The sequence below is a fragment of the Paroedura picta genome, chromosome 5 (assembly GCF_049243985.1).
Source record: "Paroedura picta isolate Pp20150507F chromosome 5, Ppicta_v3.0, whole genome shotgun sequence".
Taxonomy (NCBI): domain Eukaryota; kingdom Metazoa; phylum Chordata; class Lepidosauria; order Squamata; family Gekkonidae; genus Paroedura; species Paroedura picta.
In genome coordinates, this window is record NC_135373.1 from 42,897,032 (window position 1) to 42,916,453 (window position 19,422).

At 46.5% G+C, this 19,422-nt stretch overlaps 1 protein-coding gene and 1 long non-coding RNA gene across 8 annotated transcripts in view; one reads left to right on the forward strand and one right to left on the reverse strand.

Annotated features, from left to right (window-relative positions):
- Positions 1–19,422, forward strand: part of DLGAP3 (DLG associated protein 3) — a 243,927-nt gene that overhangs the window by 195,683 nt on the left and 28,822 nt on the right. For 5 of the 7 annotated variants that reach the window (XR_013231011.1, XR_013231010.1, XM_077337514.1 and 2 more), the window contains 4 exons: positions 9,833–10,038; positions 10,664–10,778; positions 15,135–15,378; positions 15,659–15,999. Coding sequence is in view for 5 of the 7 variants with exons in the window: in XM_077337514.1 (XP_077193629.1) it covers positions 9,833–10,038; positions 10,664–10,778; positions 15,135–15,378; positions 15,659–15,999 (906 nt within the window). In the remaining 2 variants the exon portion in view is untranslated. The remainder of the gene's footprint in view (positions 1–9,832; positions 10,039–10,663; positions 10,779–15,134; positions 15,379–15,658; positions 16,000–19,422) is intronic. The other 2 variants (XM_077337517.1, XM_077337518.1) reach the window with 1 other exon arrangement.
- LOC143837550 (uncharacterized) lies at positions 1,911–16,809 on the reverse strand. Its single transcript, XR_013231013.1, has 4 exons — positions 16,476–16,809; positions 11,108–11,275; positions 9,810–10,034; positions 1,911–2,048 (listed from the first exon to the last, which is right to left on the reverse strand). It is a non-coding gene; the product is annotated as an uncharacterized LOC143837550 (long non-coding RNA).

Genomic DNA, 19,422 nt, shown 5'->3' on the forward strand with positions numbered 1-19,422 from the left:
ATAGTGGAACAGATAAGTGGAGGTGTTGTATTCAAGTCACTGTAATACACTCTACATGGAAAATCCAGTTGGTACAGAACACTCATGGCCCGGATGATGTCAGATGTAAAGAGCTCCTCTTCTACATATGCTCCATTGTTTCCTGATCACTTACTAGGCTCAATTCAGTGTTCTGGGTATCATTTACAAAGCCCTTAACATATTTGTAATTCACCTTGAGTCCCAGGAAGAAAGGTGGACTATAAATGATCATGGTGATGACACAAAAGGGACACGAAGAGAACTCTCTGAAGGACAGAGTCGCCAAAAGTCTTCTTAGTTTACTGGCAGGGGATGGAGGGGAAGGGTTGCCAGATCCAGGCTGGTAAAATTTAGGTTTGGGAATGGGGACGACAAGGACCTCAGTGGGGTACAATGCCATAGAGGCCACCCTCCAAAGCATCCACTTTCTCCAGGAAAACTGATCCATGTATCCTGGAGATCAGCTGTAATTCCAGGGGGTCCCCAGGTCCTGCCTGGAGGCTGGCATCTCTGCAGAAAGAGCAAAAGAGGGCCCCTTTCATTTAGGGGATTTCTGATGCTTCTAGTTGTCCCTTCAAGAACAAGATTTCTTCAGCAATCCCAGTATTTTCTTTTGGGAGCATTTAAACTCTCAATAAGGTTTTGGATAAAGCCAGCACAGACACCTTGATCTAAATCAAATGAAACCGAGAGCATTTTCCCCAGAATGTTTTTTTGCCTGCCTCTAATAATCTTTTTTCCGAGGATGTTGTTTCCTCTCTCTCTCTCTCTCTCTCTCTCTCTCTCTCTTTTGAGGTTGATTTACTTCTACAGATTGCACCATTTTGGGATTATTTTTTATCTTAATTTTTTGTGATAGTTCTGAAGCAGAGCCGTAATGGCAGCTCTGGCCTTTGTTCCTCTCTTGCCCCCTTATCCCCTCTGCTCAGATAGAAGGTATATTGGTTTGGGCTCCTTAGAGCAGCACGGGTTCCTTTATAGGAGCCAATCTGAAGTGTTAACTGCTTTGCATGAAAGAAGACGCAGCCATTTTAAAAAGGTAATCCAGTGAGGCATACGATGTGTGAATTGTAACCTTTTTCCTGAATGAATCTGTGAGCGACTATTTAAAAAATTTTCTGATGAAATTGACATAGGTGCATGATTTCTCATATCATAGCCTCATATGTAGGCCCTTTCAAGGCAAATCTATAAAGCCATAATATTTACATGGGGACTGCAGTGGTTACTCATTAATATTTGTGAGTCTCTAGTTCAGGGATTCCCAAACAGGAGTCCGTGGACTCCTGGGGGTCCGCAAGAGCTCTGGAGGGGGTCCGTGGCCTTTCCTTTCCTACCTTGATGGACTTGGCCACAAGCTAAGGAATTGGCTGCCTCCCCCCGGAGGGCTCAGCAGATGGGTGTATAAACTGAAGGAGAGGGGAAGTCGATTGTGGCATGGTACGTGGGTCTGGGCTGTCTTCTCAGCTCCTGCCCTTCTTTCCAGGCAAAGCCACTATAGTAGTAGGGAGAGTGAAAGGAGGGCAAAGGGTGAGGGTGGTGATGTCACTTCCAAGGGGCATGGCAGGAGGTGTGGCCAGCTGACATCACTTCCGTGAGTTCTCAAAGCCTGAACATTTATTTCAGGGGCTCCTGCACAGTCAACAGGTTGAAAAAGGCTTCTCTAGCACTTAAATTACAGTATTTTAATTTAATTTTTTCCCCTTTCCTCCTTCCCACTTTATCTATGTTTCTATCTTTCTTTATCTTGATTTCATCATGAAATATTAAGAAAATAAAAGCAAAGGTTTTGTTTCTTCCATAAGCATTCTGATTGGGGCCGTTGCCCTGAATTAAAAAAAAAACTCTCTCTCCTCTCTGAACAACTGTAATTTGTTTATGAAACTTCGTGTTTGTTAATTAGTTCTTCTGTCTTGTCACTGGGTCATAAGGGAGCCAAGCAGAGATGTACACCAAACACAGGTAATTAAAAGATCCAGGTCCCAGTCTGTCATAGGAGTATCTGTTCCAATTTGCCTCTATCTTTCCTGCAAATGAAAAACAGAGGCTTGGTTGGGTTCTGTTTCACTGAAGATGTTGGCGCAGATAAACCCCAGGTTTCTTTGTCTCCACAGTAAAGCTTTTTTTATAATAATACAAAAAAAACTCGGCATAGAATTTGGGGTGGACTTTATTAAAAGCAACCTTTCAAAATGAGATCAATTCCCACTGTGAATATTTTGAAATAAAAAGAGCCATACTCATTTTGGATTTTTTTTTTATGAAGTCAGAATATAGTACAAGGATAAAGAAAAAACGGACTGCACCCAGCAATGTGCCAACAGAACTAAAAGGAGGGGGAAAAACAGCAGGTTATAGTTGACTGATTTATTATTGTACCAAGTCCCTACACTTTTCCCCGCGCAGGCTTCGTCAGGGGAAAGAGAACAGTCACCTTGTGCTGGAACTGTCAGCCGCAACTTATTCAGTCAACTATCACCTGGCATTTTTTTCCTTTTGGGTCTGTTGACAGAATAGCCATCTCTAAAGGAGAAGATGCTTTCAGAGGTAAGAGAATGAACTGCTGGGCAAGAAAGAGAAGGGGAGTGAGGGGGGGGGGAACTAATGATATGTCAAAATAAAGAGAGATTTTGCGAGGCATGATTTATTAGCAACCTCATTTATATCTAGGTGGCCTGAAGACATGGCCTCATGCTACATGGTCAAACTGGGTTGCCTCAGAAGAACCCTGAGAACTGAAGTTTGCTTCAGTCCTCACAGAAATGTGTGGTAAGCTGCCTACCACCATACTCCAATCCTCAAGGTTCTTTGAAGGGTTCCTGTAATAAAGATCATTTAGCCTGCCCAATGCTCTGGATTTCCACGGTCTTTTATGCTTCAGTGCTTTTACTTTTACTGTATCTGTAGCCCGCCATTCTCACTGCAACTCAAGGCGAATCACAGAACGTAAAATGATGCAATCAGCCAGAATAAGACATTCAATAACCGTGCAGTGTTATGCTCTGGGGGTTTGTGGGCAATGAGCCTTCTCATAGGGTTGCCAGTTCTGAGTTGGGGAACTCCTAGAGATCTCAGAGGTGGGGTTTGTGGAGGGATGGAACCTCAGAGGGGTATAATGCCATAGAGTTCACCTTTCAAAGCAACCATTTTCTACAGGGGAGTTGAGCTCTATAACCTGGAGACCAGTTCTAATTCCAGATCTCCAGCTACTGGTAAACCTGCTTCTTGTGCTGGTCTTGTTGCAATATGCAGGATCTGTAGTGTGCATGATTCAAAAGCATGTGAAGAATATCCTACGTCAGAGGAGATGTGAATCTAGCATAGTTAGAAAAGGAACGTCCTGATGTTTTTCAAATACTCTCCTCTACAGTCCTGATTGGCTCATTTGGACACTTTCTGTTCCTTTGTGCACACTTCCTCCCAGCTGGCCTACAGACAGAAAGAAGATGACGGAACAGTTAGATCAGGCTTTCTCCATCGGAGTTTCTTGACAGCTCTAGAAGGGTTTCCGGAATGGGTGGGAGTTAAATATTTATATATATTTTTAACAATTCTGTTAAACATTTATTGTTTAATAAAAGCCCTCCCGAAATTTATTTATTTATTGCATTTGTATGGCTTAGGGTGGTTCACATAGAACATAAAGAGAATCAGTAAACCAAACTCGGTGATTCTAACGAATGAAGGTAACAGTAATACTAATAACAATAAGCAGAGAAGATAACAATCTGACAAGGTAAACGATCTAACAGGCCCATGGTGGGTTCAAAATGGCCAATGATGGTCCTGGAGGAGGTCAGAAGGGGAGGGGCCCCAGGGGCATGTGTGCAGAGCTATGCTTCCCAACCATATTTTGCACAATTGCACCACTTTTGGGATGTCGTGAAACCTGAATAATGTTGCAGGGATTTCTCAACAGTAAAAATGTTGAGAAAGGCTGTTAGAAAGTTAGTTAATTAGAAAGTTAGTTAGGACACTCTCTCTCTCTCTCTCTCTCTCTCTCTCTCTCTCTCTCTCTCTCCCTCCCTCCCTCCCCTCTTTTTATAAGAAGTTGTTTCTCTTCTAAATAAAACAATGTTATTATTTATTTATTTATGTATTACATTTCTAACCCACCCATCCAAGGATCCTGTGCTGAGGTCCTCTTTGCATTTTTAGACTCTGCCAAAAGGTCTCAGATTAGGATGGCATAGGAATGTTTTTAATCAATAAATAACTGAGGGAAAGCCATGGCAGCTAAATTAGTGTCAAAATAGTCTAAAAGTCTAATAGTCATGGGGTCCTTTTGTATCAGACAGCTGCAGATGGCTGTTCTGACCAAACAGTAATTTCAGGGCTCTCTCAGCCTCACCTCTCTCACAGGGTGTCTGTTGTGGGGAGAGGAAAGGGAAGGCGATTGTAAGCTGCTTTGAGCCTCCTTCGGGTAGAGAAAAGCGGCATATAAGAACCAACTCTTCTTCTTCAGTGATATCAGGGCTCTCTCAGCCTCACCTCCCTCACAGGGTGTCTGTTGTGGGGAAAGGAACGGGAAGACAATTGTAAGCTGATTTGAGCCTCCTTCGGGTAGAGAAAAGCGGCATATAAGAACCAACTCTTCTTCTTCAGTGATATCAGGGCTCTCTCAGCCTCACCTCCCTCACAGGGTGTCTGTTGTGGGGAAAGGAACGGGAAGGCAATTGTAAGCTGCTTTGAGCCTCCTTCGGGTAGAGAAAAGCGGCATATAAGAACCAACTCTTCTTCTTCAGTGATATCAGGGCTCTCTCAGCCTCACCTCCCTCACAGGGTGTCTGTTGTGGGGAAAGGAACGGGAAGGCAATTGTAAGCTGCTTTGAGCCTCCTTCGGGTAGAGAAAAGCGGCATATAAGAACCAACTCTTCTTCTTCAGTGATATCAGGGCTCTCTCAGCCTCACCTCCCTCACAGGGTGTCTGTTGTGGGGAAAGGAACGGGAAGGCAATTGTAAGCTGCTTTGAGACTCCCTTCGGGTAGAGAAAAGTGGCATAAGAACCAACTCTTCTTCTTCCTCAGACTATGCAAAACAGAACTAGTCAAGAGGGTTTTTTTGTTCAGGTAATAAACAAAACAGTTCACAGACTTCCTTGGGGAAAAGACTGGCACTTGTGGTCTTTACAGCTATATACAGCCTATTGTACGGAGGATGTTATTGTATAGTACAGTATTTGCTGGCGTATAAGACTACTTTCCCCCCCTGAAAAACATGCCTCCAAGTGGGGGGGTCGTCCTATACGCCGGGTGCACTTCAGTTGGGATAGACATAGCTGCCCACAGTGGCCCATAGTACTGTAATGTAATGTAACAGACTCTATATTTTGAGTGGAAATGTTGGGGGGCCGTCTTATACGCCCAGTCGTCTTATACACCGGCAAATACGGTAGCTCTACAGCTTAATGTGTAATTAGTTATGCATCAGTTACTGAATGTCCTATTTTGTTGATTGTACTAACTCGCTGACTGTTTCCGCACGACAGTTTTGGCTTGGGTTTGGATTTTCTTAGGGGAAAGTTTTTCGTCCATTTCCACATGCAAATTCCCCTTTTCGGGTGCAGACCCAATTTGGCCTCTCAGTTGCCCCGTATCAAGGGAATCCTCCAAAATTCAGTGTTCACTTTTTGAACAGGGGGCTAATGGGTCTAAATTGAGTCTAAAATTCCGGCCCATGCGGAAACGTGGACATTCAAGCTTTTCTAGTCTGTGCCCAACATTGTTCCTACCCCCTCCACACTGCAATCCTGAGCTACATTGAGCTACTGTGGAATTTTGAAATGCCATTCCCTCACAAGGATGAGTGGGAATCCAGACATAACTTGTTTCCAAAAACAACATGCAGTTTGGCCCTCAGCTTGCCTAGGAGGAGTGTATCATTTTTGCCAACCTTCCAGCCTCCACTCCTTATTGGAAATCAAGTTGTCTTTTTTATTGTTGCTATTATTTTAGCAGAGAAATGTATCCTTTGAAGAGACACCATTTTATGCCTTTAAAATGCTCATCGTCAAGCAGGAAACCCAGTTTTGCTGAGTGGAGTTGGAAGGGTTGAACACTTTCTTTTCCTTGGCCAGCACCAGGGCAACCGGAACCTGTATTTTGCATTCTGTAGTCAGAACAAAACTCTCATCAGCCAGAGCGCTTACAAGACAAACCTAAACTGGCCAAGTTGGAAATAAGTCCCATGAAGTTCAATGGGACTTTCTGCCCTGGAAATGTGTTAACAATTGTAGCTCTAGACGTCTCTCACATGCCACAGTCTAGGGTTGCCAACCTCCAGGTAGGGCCTGCAGTTGTCCCAGAATTACTGCTGATCTCCAGGTCATGAAGTTGTTGGGGGCTGCTAAGCCCCCAATCGGGGCAGGGGATGCTCAGTGTTTGGCCGCAGCAGGAGTATTAAACATCAAAATAAATGTTAAGCATTAAAAACTCCCCAGCATCCCTGGGGTGATAACATCACTTTCAAAGAATACTTGAGAGTGATGGCAGTAGCTTTAGAGATCACTGGAAACTATGGTTTCTCTGAGCATCTAGCCACAAGTGGTGTTGCAGCATTGCAAAATGTGTTTTGCTAGTCTGTGGCCCGCAAATGCTCTCACCACTGTCAGGTCCAAAGCTAGCAACTTACCCTTCTCCCTAAACTTTCCTCATACAAACTTGAGAACACCGGTGGTTTGTAGAGGTACCACTGTGCTTCAGGGTATTCCCCAAAAGTGACATTATCACACACACACACACACTATATTCTGCCCCTGCACCCTCTCACAGGGCCTAGCAACACTTTCGAAGCTGGGTCTAGTGACACTTTCTATTCCCTTTTGGAAATTCCAACTTTGGGAGATGGGTGGTATGGCATCAGGTCTGCAGACCTCCTTGCCCTCCTCAAGTTTCACCCTCTCAGATTTAAACCCACCCACCCCCAATCTCCAGGAATTTCCCAGCATAGAGTTGGCAACCCAAGACCACAATCCTAGACTGTGTTACATCTTTCTGAGCCCATTAAAGGGTGTGAATCTGCTTAGGTTGGGACTGTGAATTACCTGCAAGCATATTCCAGAGGGGGCTAGGATGCTTTGGACATATCCCCTTTATGTATTCATTCATTGATCCATTTTGAAAATTTCTACCCCACCCTCCTACCAAAGCGGAAGGCAGAGTGGTTCACCACATTTAAAAAACAAAGAAAATAACACATCAGGATCTAGAAGCACCAAATGGTAATAAAAGCAGCACAAAACTATAAAATGTGAAACACTAAACGTCATAAATGTTAAATGAAGCAATAAAGATCCAAGCCAACAATAACAGTCAAACCCAAACATCTCTAAACAAGTTTAACAATTCTTCTTTCCTCTCTCCTCCAGGGAATCCTAGGAAATGTAGTTCTATGCGGGCTATGAATTTCTCACAGAAAGTTCTCAGTATCCTTACTGAACTACAGTTCCCAAGATTCCCTGTTGGAAACTGTGACAATTAAAGTGATATCAAACTGATATATTTTTGCAGTGTAGATACATTTTCTAGACAGTCCAATTATTCTGATTGTTAAGCAGGCTGGTGTTGTGATAAAGTACCCAGTAGTTCTGACAAACCTTGGGTGGCCCATAATGTCGCCAGCTCCAGGTTGGGAAATACCTGGACATCTGGCAAATAGAAACTATCAAGGGTGGGGTTGGTGGAAGGTAGGTACTTCAATGAAATATAATGCCATATAGTCCACCTTCCAAAGCAACCATTTTCTCTTGATGAACTTAGTTGTAATCCCAAGAGATCTCCAGTAACCACCTTGAACGAAGCAAAGACTGAAGCAAAGACATTCTAAAGACTGAAAATATCTTTTAAATGTTTAATAATTTTTTTGTCAAAAGACAGTCTCTTGGTTAAGTCTGCTTGAGAAAACAAAGTTTGGAGACTATACTCCTACAGAAATATAAGCAAATGCAACTGACCTAAAAAAAATTAATTTGGAAGGTCCACCCCCACCGTTTGGCCATTTTTGGTCACTTCACCACCTGGAGCCTGACAAACCCAGTGCCCAACTGGTTTGGGGTAATTCCTGGCTATTTGAGGCACAAGCCTGCATGTGATGCCATAGAGTCCTCTTCCTGAAGCTGTCATGTCCTCCAGAGAATTGATCTCTGGAGACCAGTTGTAATTCCAGAACTTCAGGTTCCTTTTGGAGGTTACATAACAAACCAGAAATCACTGTGCAAAAAAGCCCTGTGTAGGGTAAATCCAACTGCACAATGAAAAGATTTTTTTTAACAAAAATGTTATATTCAGTTTTATAGAATGAATATAGATAAAGTTTTCAAAATTGCTATCAATTTCTTATTCCTGGTGTCACTCTGTTGTCCACACTAAGACTTGGTAAACCTCTATTTCACCATACTCTTGCAGTGTCACATGACACTGTTTTGCCAGAGTAGAACATTTCCAGGTGATTGGTTGGTCGTTTGTTTGGATTTGTAGCCTGCCCCACTCAAGCCACAGTCTTGGGGTGGTTAAAAGGTAAAGGTAAAGGTATCCCTGCACTGAGTCATGTCTGACCCTTGGGGTGATGCCCTCTAGCGTTTTCATGGCAGACTCAATACGGGGTGGTTTGCCAGTGCCTTCCCCAGTCATTACCGTTTACCCCCCAGCAAGCTGGGTACTCATTTTACCCACCTCGGAAGGATGGAAGGCTGAGTCAACCCTGAGCCGACTGCTGGGATCGAACTCCCAGCCTCAGGGGCAAAGCTTTCAGACTGCATGACTGCTGCCTTACCACTCTGCGCCACAAGAGGCTCTCTTGGGGTGGTTAACAACATGCAAAAAAACCGTGCATACATGGATCTAAAAACAGCAGACAATTAAAATCCAATTTCCTATTTAAAATGTAAAATGTTTGACCATCCCTCTAACTGCAATTGCTAAGTTAAGTTTGGAGTTAGAGAGTCCAGACTCAGGGGTGGGGGATGTAGAGAGGAGAGGAGAGAGGCCTGTTTTGATGTCACTGCTTGTGTTGGCCTCAACCATATACCTGGTGGAAGAGCATCATTTTTCAGGCCCTTTGGAACTTTGGTAGCTCCAATAGGGCCCAAATCTCTGCTGGCAGCTCATTCCACCAGGTCTCTGACTGAGACCAAAAGTACTTCTTTGGGGCCAGGAGCCACCAGCACGTTGGAATCTACCCGGGGTCATTCCAGAGTTCCTGGGACATGTTTCTTTGAGCAGGAAAGACTGTTTGAAGTTGCGGAGAATTCTTCTAGGACATTTATAAACTGAGAGGGCTCCTGTTTGCAGCACTCATTTAGACATGGTTCTATTTCTGTTAGTTCGCTGAAGAAGCAAGAGGCTAGCAAAATGAAGGTTTATCAAGTCCTCAGGTGGACAAAATGTGACATCCGGAATAAGAAACTGAAAGCAAATTTGCAAACTTACCTGTATTCATTATCAGAAATCAAATATAACATTTTCGCAAAAAAAATATTTTGATGGTGCAGTTGGATTTACCTTCCACGTTTTTTTTGCACAGTGGTTTCCGGTCTGTTGTGCTACTTCCACACACAGAGCAACCCCTTGTTGATTTTTGCTGTCCCCTTGGAGGTTGGTGACTCTAATAGCAGCGCTTCAGGGGCCACTCAGCTCCGACCCCTCCTGCATTGACATGGAAAGAAACGACAACTGAACATGTAGCCATTGCTTGGACTGAGTCTATCAGGCTCAGCAAGATTCCCAGACTCCAAAGTATCCCTCCAAAGAGCACTGGCCTATCCTGGCAAGAGCCAGACCACCCCTGCTTACTGTACAGTCTCTTCTTGCTCCAGGTGCCCCAAGATGACTGGGGAGGATACCCGGCATCGGGGAAGGATGGTGAGATCCCCTGTCGACGGATGCGGAGTGGCAGCTACATCAAGGCCATGGGAGATGACGACAGTGGAGACTCAGACACCAGCACCAAGGTGTCGCCCAAGGGGGCCACCCGACGAGAGGGGTACCGCCGTTCCTCCAGTGTAGACCAGCCCAGAACTAAGTAAGAAACGAAGTGAGAAAGGTGGTGTTCTCAAGACTGCGCGAGAAAAAGCTTAGCGAATGGGGTAGGGTTGCCACCCCCAACAGGGATGAGGGTATTTGGGTGTGAACTCTGGCAAAACAGCATCATGTAATGCTGCAATGCCACATCTAGCCAAGCTGCTCTCCTGGTGAGCACCGATATAACATCATGTGCTACTCCTTCCAACCTCTGTGCAAAAACACCCATAGAGATAGAAAACATCCCTAGAGTGGCATTTTCCTGTCCAGAAGTGGCATTGAGCAACGTCACCTCCCCATCTTCTCCCACCACTCCATTGAATACCAACAGGAGTCAAGGAACATCAATGGGGGTTGTCAGAGTGGGCATCTTTTTAGTGGTCCGTGGTGTCCGGACGGTCTGCTCCGTTGAGGAGAAACCATAATAAAGCCCAAGCTCTCACCTTCCTAATTCTCCCTGCATTATATGAATGTATTCATCTGAGGAGGAGTTGCCCAGTTGGACTGGGTGGAGCCCAAGAGCCCACACAGGTAAACAAAACCAGCCCGGCATCGTTTCCAGATGTTCTGCTCATGTCTGTTTGGGTTTTGTTCCGAAATCTTTCTTCCCCACTGTCTCTCATTAGGTTTGCGAGTAGGCACTATTCTGACTCATATATCTGTAACTGTCCCAGCTGCTGCACATCACCCCGAATCCGGCCACGGGGACAGGGGTACGGACGGTCCTTCACCACTGGCCAGGTGAGGTGCTTTTAGTCTCTGATGGTTGGATTGCAAGAGAGGGATGGGGTGGGATGAAGGAATTAAAGAGCGGAAGGAAAAGCTGCACAGCAGGCTTCAAGAAAAATCAAATTATGTAATGTCAGATGAGCAATCTACAGTCATTACAATTTTGGTGTTCCTGCCTTTATGTACTAGGAGAATGCATGTACCACTCGATTCATGCGTTCCCCATTTTTTATAAATGCATATTTTGTAGCCCAGGTATACCCTCTATAACTTCTTACGCAGAAGTTGAATACACACATTGCCTTATTTACACAAACAGTGAATACTTGTGCATAATATACCGTCCCGAAAGATAAGAGCATCAAAGGGACTGCAAAGGTCTCTCTCCTCACAACACCCGGAATGGAAACTGGGGAACAGGAGTGCAGGAAAATCAGGTCTCCTAACGGCCTCAAGAAGCTTTCTGTGTGTCATGTGTCCAGAGAAGGTGGAATGGATATGTGTAGTCCCTTGGGATTTAGAAGAAAAAGAAGAAGAGTCAGTTCTTATATGGGCATTTAAAAGTCTTGCATTCAAAAGCCAAGTGAAACTTTTCCCTCCACTTCTTCAGGGTTTTATTATAAATATATACTAGGGGCTAAGCCCGTTGCATTCAAGAAAACAACGGGGGGTGGGGTGGGGTGGAAGAACCCTGCAGATGGCCTCTCCCCAGGATCTGGAAAGGCTGCAGACTGGAGGCCCCTGGGAAGGGAACTCACTGGCATGGGCAGCTCTCACGCAGCAGGGATCTGCAGCCTCTGAGCCTCAGAGGGAAGTGGGTGTGGTCAGGGGTGGGGGGTGGAAAGCGATTGGTTGGCTGCTAGACAGACAGGCAAGCTGGTTAGAGGAGGAAACACTCAGGGGCAGGAGTTTGGCACAGCAAAGCGCTGAGCGGCACTTAAGGCATGAGACATGCTTCTCCTCCAAGGCCTTACCAGAAATATATTGTGTGGAACAGATATCCAGGATGGGAAAAATCAGTTCTCCCCCTCCCTGAGTGCCTTGGAAGCTCAGAAGCTGCTCCTTCTATAGAGCTAAGGCAGTGCTACCATGACTTCTGGTGCTGAACTGACAAGGCGCATTTTGGCAGCAGATTCATAATGGAGTTGTGCTACCTGCACCTCCCTTATGGATTATGCCTAACTTCAGAACCGCTCCCAAGGGCAGTGCTCAGCTGGGTTCCAGAAGGGCCGTTCATGGTGCCCTGGGATGGGGCTTCTTGGAGGCTGCCCCCCAAATGAGCACATGGCTGCTTTACCACCTCTCTCCTCATCCTTCTTGGGCTGGTCCCACCTCCCCATGCATTGCTTTTGATTCTGCCTGCTTGCCTGCCTTGCTAAATCCCAAGCCAGCCTTTTGCACAAATCTGTAAAAACCACCAAGTTTCTAACGGTTAGCACAGAATCGTAATTTTAAGAACTTAGAGCCAGGTTCATCAAAGCATTCGGCAGCTCTGAAGGTAGGTCTGTGCTTTCTGTTGCTGCAGTCTCAGCACAGCAGAGCAACGGAAGGTGCCAAGCACTTCCACAAAACAGGTGTGAGATATGCTGACTGTATTTTCTCCGGGCCTTTGTTCTAGCAGCCCTGGGTTTGGATCTGAGGTAGGTGGTCCAGGATGGAGGCATTTGACTTCACACAGACAAGTGAAAATCCCTTCTGGACACAGCATGTAATTAACTCACGGAGCTTGTGGCCACAGGATGTCCCCAAGGCTCGGTTAATCTTTTTTAAGGATTAGGTGTATTTATTAACATGTACCTGTGATTGTTAGCCAAGCAAATCAATTTGCCTGTGACAAAGCCTTAATATTTAAGTACCAAAATATTAATCCCAAAAGCAAAGTGAAAGAGAGAGAGAGAGAGAGAGAGAGAGCTTTCAATTTAGGCAATAAAACCTTCGTTGGATACATTCGTTGATTAATCTGCTAATTAAACCATTTCAAGACTGGGCCCCTGTTTTGTTTTTTTGTTTTGTTTTTAATCTTTACTGAGCTGTGGTATTGCAAACAGTTCCTGGGGTGATTCACACACACACACACACACACACACACACAAACCAAGGATCACTGGATTAGACGAGGTTACTTCAGCTCTATCAAACTTCCTGAGGAGTGTGCCTTTGAGTGTAATCAGTGTAGGTTTGGAGGTACACAGGTCATGCAGGTACGTTCATTAAAAGAGCTGGGATTGGCTGGAGGACCAAAAATCCAGGTTCATGGCTGGCATTGTGGAAACTGGATTTTAGACCTTTCTGTAGCTCGTGGGCAATGGCTTGAGGCTTGGGGCAGAGCTTAGCTGTATGTCCCCTCCCACTCTGAGCTGAAACTTTCCTCCGCTTTGAGGAGACCACCTCTGACCCCAGTGGCTTTTCTTCCCGTGGAATAGCCACAAAAGCTGAAGGAAAGCTCCTAAACCTGGAGGAAGACTTCAGTTTTGGGGGGCGGAATGGTAAGGTACAGACTAGGGGTATGCAAAAAAACCCTAGTATTTTGGGGGGTTCGGATATATTGAACCAAAAAGAAAATCAGTATTTCATGGTATTCCTGGATCCCAATACTGGTATGGTATTTGGATTCAGTAAATACTCAGGATTGCAATGTATGGCTGCGAAAGTTGGACCATAAGGAAGGCCGAGCGTCAAAGAATTGAGGCTTTTGAACTCTGGTGCTGGAGAAGACTCTTGCGAGTCCCTTGGACTGCAAGGCGAACAAACCGGTCAGTCCTCGAGGAGATCAGCCCTGACTGCTCTTTAGAAGGCCAGATCCTGAAGATGAAACTCAAATATTTTGGCCACCTCATGAGAAGGAAGGACTCCCTGGAGAAGAGCCTAATGCTGGGAGAGATCGAGGGCAAAAGAAGAAGGGGACGACAGAGAATGAGGTGGATGGATGGAGTCACTGAAGCAGTCGGTGCAAACTTAAATGGACTCCGGGGAATGGTAGAGGACAGGAAGGCCTGGAGGATCATTGTCCATGGGGTCGCGATGGGTCGGACACGACTTCGCACATAACAACAACAAAAATACTCAGGAATTCCAAATCTTTTTCTGCTCCATTGTAGCCTATGGAGACCATTATAGTCAATGGTCCCTAAAGGGTCTAATGGGGAATCATTCTGGGGTTATTTGGACTGTTTTTGAGGTAGAGGCACCGCATGTGCTGCATAGTTGCTGATTTCTCTGCTCAAGTTTGAAAAGGATTGAACCGGAGTCCCCAATTATATGGGCCCAAAAAAAGATGCCTGAAAAATTTAAATGCCTTTTGGAATCCACCACAGCATGAGTGAACTCCAAAGTCATTTCAAGGACTTCCAGTTCCTTTAAATACCTTCTCCAAGCTGAGAGTTCACTCCAAGGGCAGTTAAAGGATCTGAGAGCTCTTTAAATGTTCTTCAACTGTGGCTCCCCAACAATCCCAAAAAATCCCAAATGTTTTGGGTATTTTTCGGGCTCCACCTTTTCAGATCGCCAAAAAATATCAGAATCAGTATCCGACTGAATTAATACCTGGAAAACACCAATAAAGTTTTTTTTTTCCCATGTGGGAGCGGGGTTTGGTGTGGGTTAGCCAAATTCACACCCTTACTACAAACCAGACTTGGGGCCATTCTAGGGCTGCCAGCCCTGCACCAACAAGCCCAAGGAATGTAGAGGGGGGCAGAGTCTGGGGAAGAGCGCTATCAATGATGCTGTGACATCACTTCCAGGTGAACAACTGGAAGTGATGTTACAGCTCCCACACCCAATGCCATTCTAGGAAATCCCCTAATCTCTATCATAAAGACTGTAGAGATTCAGGAAATTCCTAGAGCATTGTGGACAGTCACCCGGAAATGACAGCACATCACCTGTACCATTGTTTCCCTCACTCCATTTTTTCTCCTGCTCCTCAGTCAAGTGAGTGCAGGCATTGGAGTCCTGGAGAGAGCGTTTACCAGATGGGCAACTAGCATAAGCAAGCTCTCCTCCTGCACCCTCCCCATAAGTGCTGCCAGTAGATAATACAGTATATTTAAATTAATAGAATATCAGTAGATGTAGTAAATAGTTTAGTGTGTAGTTTTTATTGATGATTATCCATTAATGCCAATTCACAAGACAGGCTTATAGCCTTCCTATTTGACTGTTTAAGCCAGGACTTTGAAGATGTAAGGTAAGTTGTTTGTCCACAAACCTTAGCTAATAGGAAACAACATATCGGGGCTCTTGAGTGTTGTGGGCCCTTGAACAGTTTGCCCCCATTGCCCATCCCTGGGTACACACATCTCAGCTTCACCCACTCCCAACCCTTCTGTCCCTCTTCATCTCTCCATTTTCTTCTCCTGTTTCCAGATTAATGAAGAGTTGAACCACCAGTTCGAGGCTGTGTGCGAGTCGGTTTTTGGCGAGGTGGAGTCACAAGCCGTGGAGGCCTTGGACTTGCCCGGTTGCTTCCGCATGCGCAGCCACAGTTACCTGAGGGCCATTCAGGCTGGCTGCTCTCAGGATGATGACTGCCTCTCTCTCTTCACCATGGCAACGACTACCCACCAGCCTGGCCAACCCCTCACCAGCAGCATCCTCAAGCCAAGCACCTGTAAGTGCTGCCTCGTTTTGCTTGGGCCCACAATGACCTACCCTTGGGGTTATTGTCCAAGAAATGAAAGAAGGCCAAAGCCAGCAAAGTCCTCTGGCGATCCTTGTTAATAAACTATGAGCTTCCAAACACACTTCCAAATCTAGGTGGCCCTGGGGTGAGAGAGCATCACCCTGACGTTACAGTTACAGTCCAATATGTGCTTATATTGGTAATAGACCTCCCCATCTAACTGACTCATCCCATGTTTTTTTTCTTCTCCCCCCCCCCCCTTCTGCAGCCTTCAGTTACAGGAAAGCGCCGCCTCCCCTCCCTGCAGGAATCAAAGCCAAGCCCCTCATTTCTGTCACCACACAAAGCAGCACCGAGTCTCCCCATGACAGCTTCATCCCCAGAGAGGTCGCTCGAAGTCCATCGTGGTCCAAAGAGACGGCCAAGCGCTGCAATTCCACTGAGAGCTTGGAAAGCACCAAGATCACCGCCATGTCCTTAGACTTGCCCTCCATCCAACCCAGGACTTCCCCTAAGCCCTCCACCCTCATCATAAGGACGATTCCAGGAAGAGAGGAGCTGAGGAGTTTGGCACGGCAAAGGAAATGGCGACCGTCTATTGGAGTTCAGGTAGGCACGGGATGGAATTGAGCTTGCAGAGAATCTAGACCAGGGGTAGTCAAACTGCGGCCCTCCAGATGTCCATGGACTACAATTCCCAGGAGCCCCCTGCCAGCGTTTGCTGGCAGGGGGTTCGTGGGAATTGTAGTCCATGGACATCTGGAGGGCCGCAGTTTGACTACCCCTGATCTAGACCATCCTTTTACAAACTTTTGATCATGCAGAAACCCCTGAAATAAATTTTCAGGGATAGAGGACCCCTGGAAATTACGTCATGTGGCCACACCTCCCTGCCATGCCCCCCCCAGAAGTGATATAACAATCAGCACCCTTCACCCTTCTTTCACTCCCTCCCCCCACCTTTACTACTACTACAGTGGCTTTGCCTCATGTAGGCCGGAAATCAGGGCAGGAGCTGAGAAGACAGCCTGCACCCTCTCTACTATGCCACAACCGGCTCCCCCCTCCTTGATTTTTATACTCACAGCCTGCCCACCAAGCCTTCCAGGTGGAGGTCACCAGTTCCCTAGCTTGTGGCCATTTAGGCAAGAGGGGAAAGGCTACAGAGGGCCCCTCCCCTCCATGGGAATTCCTGGTCTTGACAGCTGCTTTGGGAAGAGGAGGGGAGACTTAAAGCTCAGTTTGGTGGTTCAATAGGAGAACATGAGAGAGCATGTCTCATACGGACGCTTTCAACGTTCTGCAGGGCCTGCAAAACGGGGCTCTTCCACCAGGTCTATGGTTGAAGCTGGCGTGGCAAGAAAGATCTGATGGGCCCCCCAGAATTAAGTGTTAAGAAAGTAAACATTCACTATGTTATCTACGCTCCCTCCTCCCACTCCTGTACTAGATTTCTGGGGGAGGATAGTGAGTTCAAAACCGCCATGGTTTTTAAAAGTTTTTAGGACTCTTTGTATATGGATGGATGTCCAGAATTGTTTTCATGGGGTTTTAATGGGGCTTTTAATACAGACAGTTTGTAACCTGCCATGAGCCAGTTTGGGAGTAGTGGGCAATAAGTCTAAATAATAATAATAATAATAATAATAATAATAATAATAATAATAATAATAATAATAATAATAATAATAATAATAATAATGCTCCTGGGGGCTAGCTTGAATGGACGGTGGACAACAGAGTGTACCCCAGACAATAGCCTTCTGATACACAGCAATATGTGTGTGTTAAATGCCATCAATTCACTTCTGGTTTATGGTGACCTGTGAGTTAATGGCTTCTGAAAGATCCTGTTGTTAACAGCCTTGCTCAAGTGTTGCAAACTGAGATCCATGACTTCTTTGACTGAGTCAATTCATCTTGCATTGGATCCTCCTCTCTGCCTGCTGCCTTCAACTTTTCCTAGCATTATTGTCTTTTCTAATGAGTCTTGTATTCTCATCATGTGTTCGAAGTACGATAGCCTCTGTTTGTTCATTTTGGCTTCCAGGTGGAGTTTGTGCTCGATTTGATCTAGAACCCATTTATTTATCTTTTGATAGTCCATGGTGTCCATAAAACACTCCTCCACCACCATATTTCATTTGAATCGACTTTATTTCTGTCAGTCTTCTTTACTGTCCTATTTTCACAACTGTGCCTAGTGCAGGGGAATACTATTGGCATGAATTACCTTGATCTTGTTTGCCAGTGATGCATCCTTACATTTAAGGATCTTTTCTTGCTCCTTCATGGCAGCCCTTCCCAGAATCAATCTCCTTCTGATTTGCTCATCGCAGACCTCCTTTTGGTTGATAATAGAGCCCATGGGTAGAAAATCTTTTAACAATTTCAGTTTCTTTCTCATCAGCCTTAAGTACCCAGATTAAATACACAACAGTACAAACGTTGAAGTCAGTGCACAGAGCAGTGGAGTGGGCGCAATTGCCAGCTCATGAGTCTGTGTAATGTGGGGAGAGTGTACACAAGTATGTTTCCTCCCTGGGAGTGTCTGGGGTGTGGGGTTGTTGGTTTTTTCAAAGGATTGTTCTCAGTCACAGAGAGGGAGCCCATGTTTGTCCATTGGCTGTACACACACCGTAGCACTTTCCAGATGCGATGTCTGCACAAACTGGGAACACACACATACAGGAAGCACACACTCCCCACAATGTGCTCAGCATGCACAGGTGCTGTTGTGGGTGAACTCGGCGACTCATAGGTAAAGGTAAAGGTATCCCCTGTGCAAGCACCAAGTCATGTCTGACCCTTGGGGTGACGCCCTCTACCTTTTTCTTGGCAGACTCAATAAGGGGTGGTTTGCCAGTGCCTTCCCCAGTCATTACTGTTTACCCCCCAGCAAGCTGGGTACTCATTTTACCGACCTCGGAAGGATGGAAGGCTGAGTCAACCTTGAGCCGGCTGCTGGAATCTAACTCCCAGCCTCATGGGCAGACAGCTTCAGACAGCATGACTGCTGCCTTAACACTCTGCGCCACAAGAGGCTTTCTCGGCGACTCATAGACCAGCCATATCAAGTTCTTCAAATATGCCGTCTGAAGAGCCCTATGGTGTTTCAAATGGAAGGACATCTCAGTGGACCATTCTTCATCACTGGGAAGAAGGGTATCACTTTGTTTTACTAGATCCCGAACATCTCAGGATGGCCCTTACTATGAAGCAGGAGTGAAAGCAAGCTGGTAGAAGCTGGTACAGAGTTACCAAAAACCCTTTCAAGAAATTAGGTAGTGGACTTGGCATACCAGCATTGTGATGTTGAGCTGATCCCCCTTCCAGTAAAAAACATTGATTAGTGTAGTGCAGTGGTCCCCAACCTTTATTAGGCTGGGGACCGGCAGGGCATTGGGCCGCGCCCGCAGGGACCGTGCGGGCCACGCCCACGAGCCGCGCCCGGCCGCGCCCGCGGATCTGGCCGCGCCCGGCCGCGCCCGCGGGCCGCACCCGCGGATCGGGCCGCGCCCGCGAGCCGCGCCCGGCCGCGCCCGCGAATCGGGCCGCGCCCGCGAGCCGCGCCCGCGAATCGGGCCGCGCCCGCGGGCCGCACCCGTGGATCGGGCCGCACCTGCGCTGATTCCCTCTCCCCGCCCTCCCCGCAGTAAGTAGCTTCCCGGGCCGCAAGGTTGCGGCCTGGGAAATTTTTTACTGCGGGGGGGGGGGGGCGGGGAGAGGGAGCCGCGGCCCGGCGCCATGGCCTTTGCGGCCCGGCGCCGGGCCGCGGCCCGCAGGTTGGGGACCACTGGTGTAGTGGTTAAGAGCAGCGGCCTCCAATCTGGACAACCGGGTTTGATTCTCCACTACTCCACATGCAGCCAGCTGGGTGATTTTGGACCAGTCACAGTTCTCTCAGAGCTCTCTCAGCTTCACCTACCTCCCAGGGTGTCTGTTGTGGGGAGAGGAAGGGACAGTGATTGTAAGCCGCTTGAGATTCCTTTGGGTAGTAAAAAGAGGGGTACAAAAATACCCTCTTGTTCT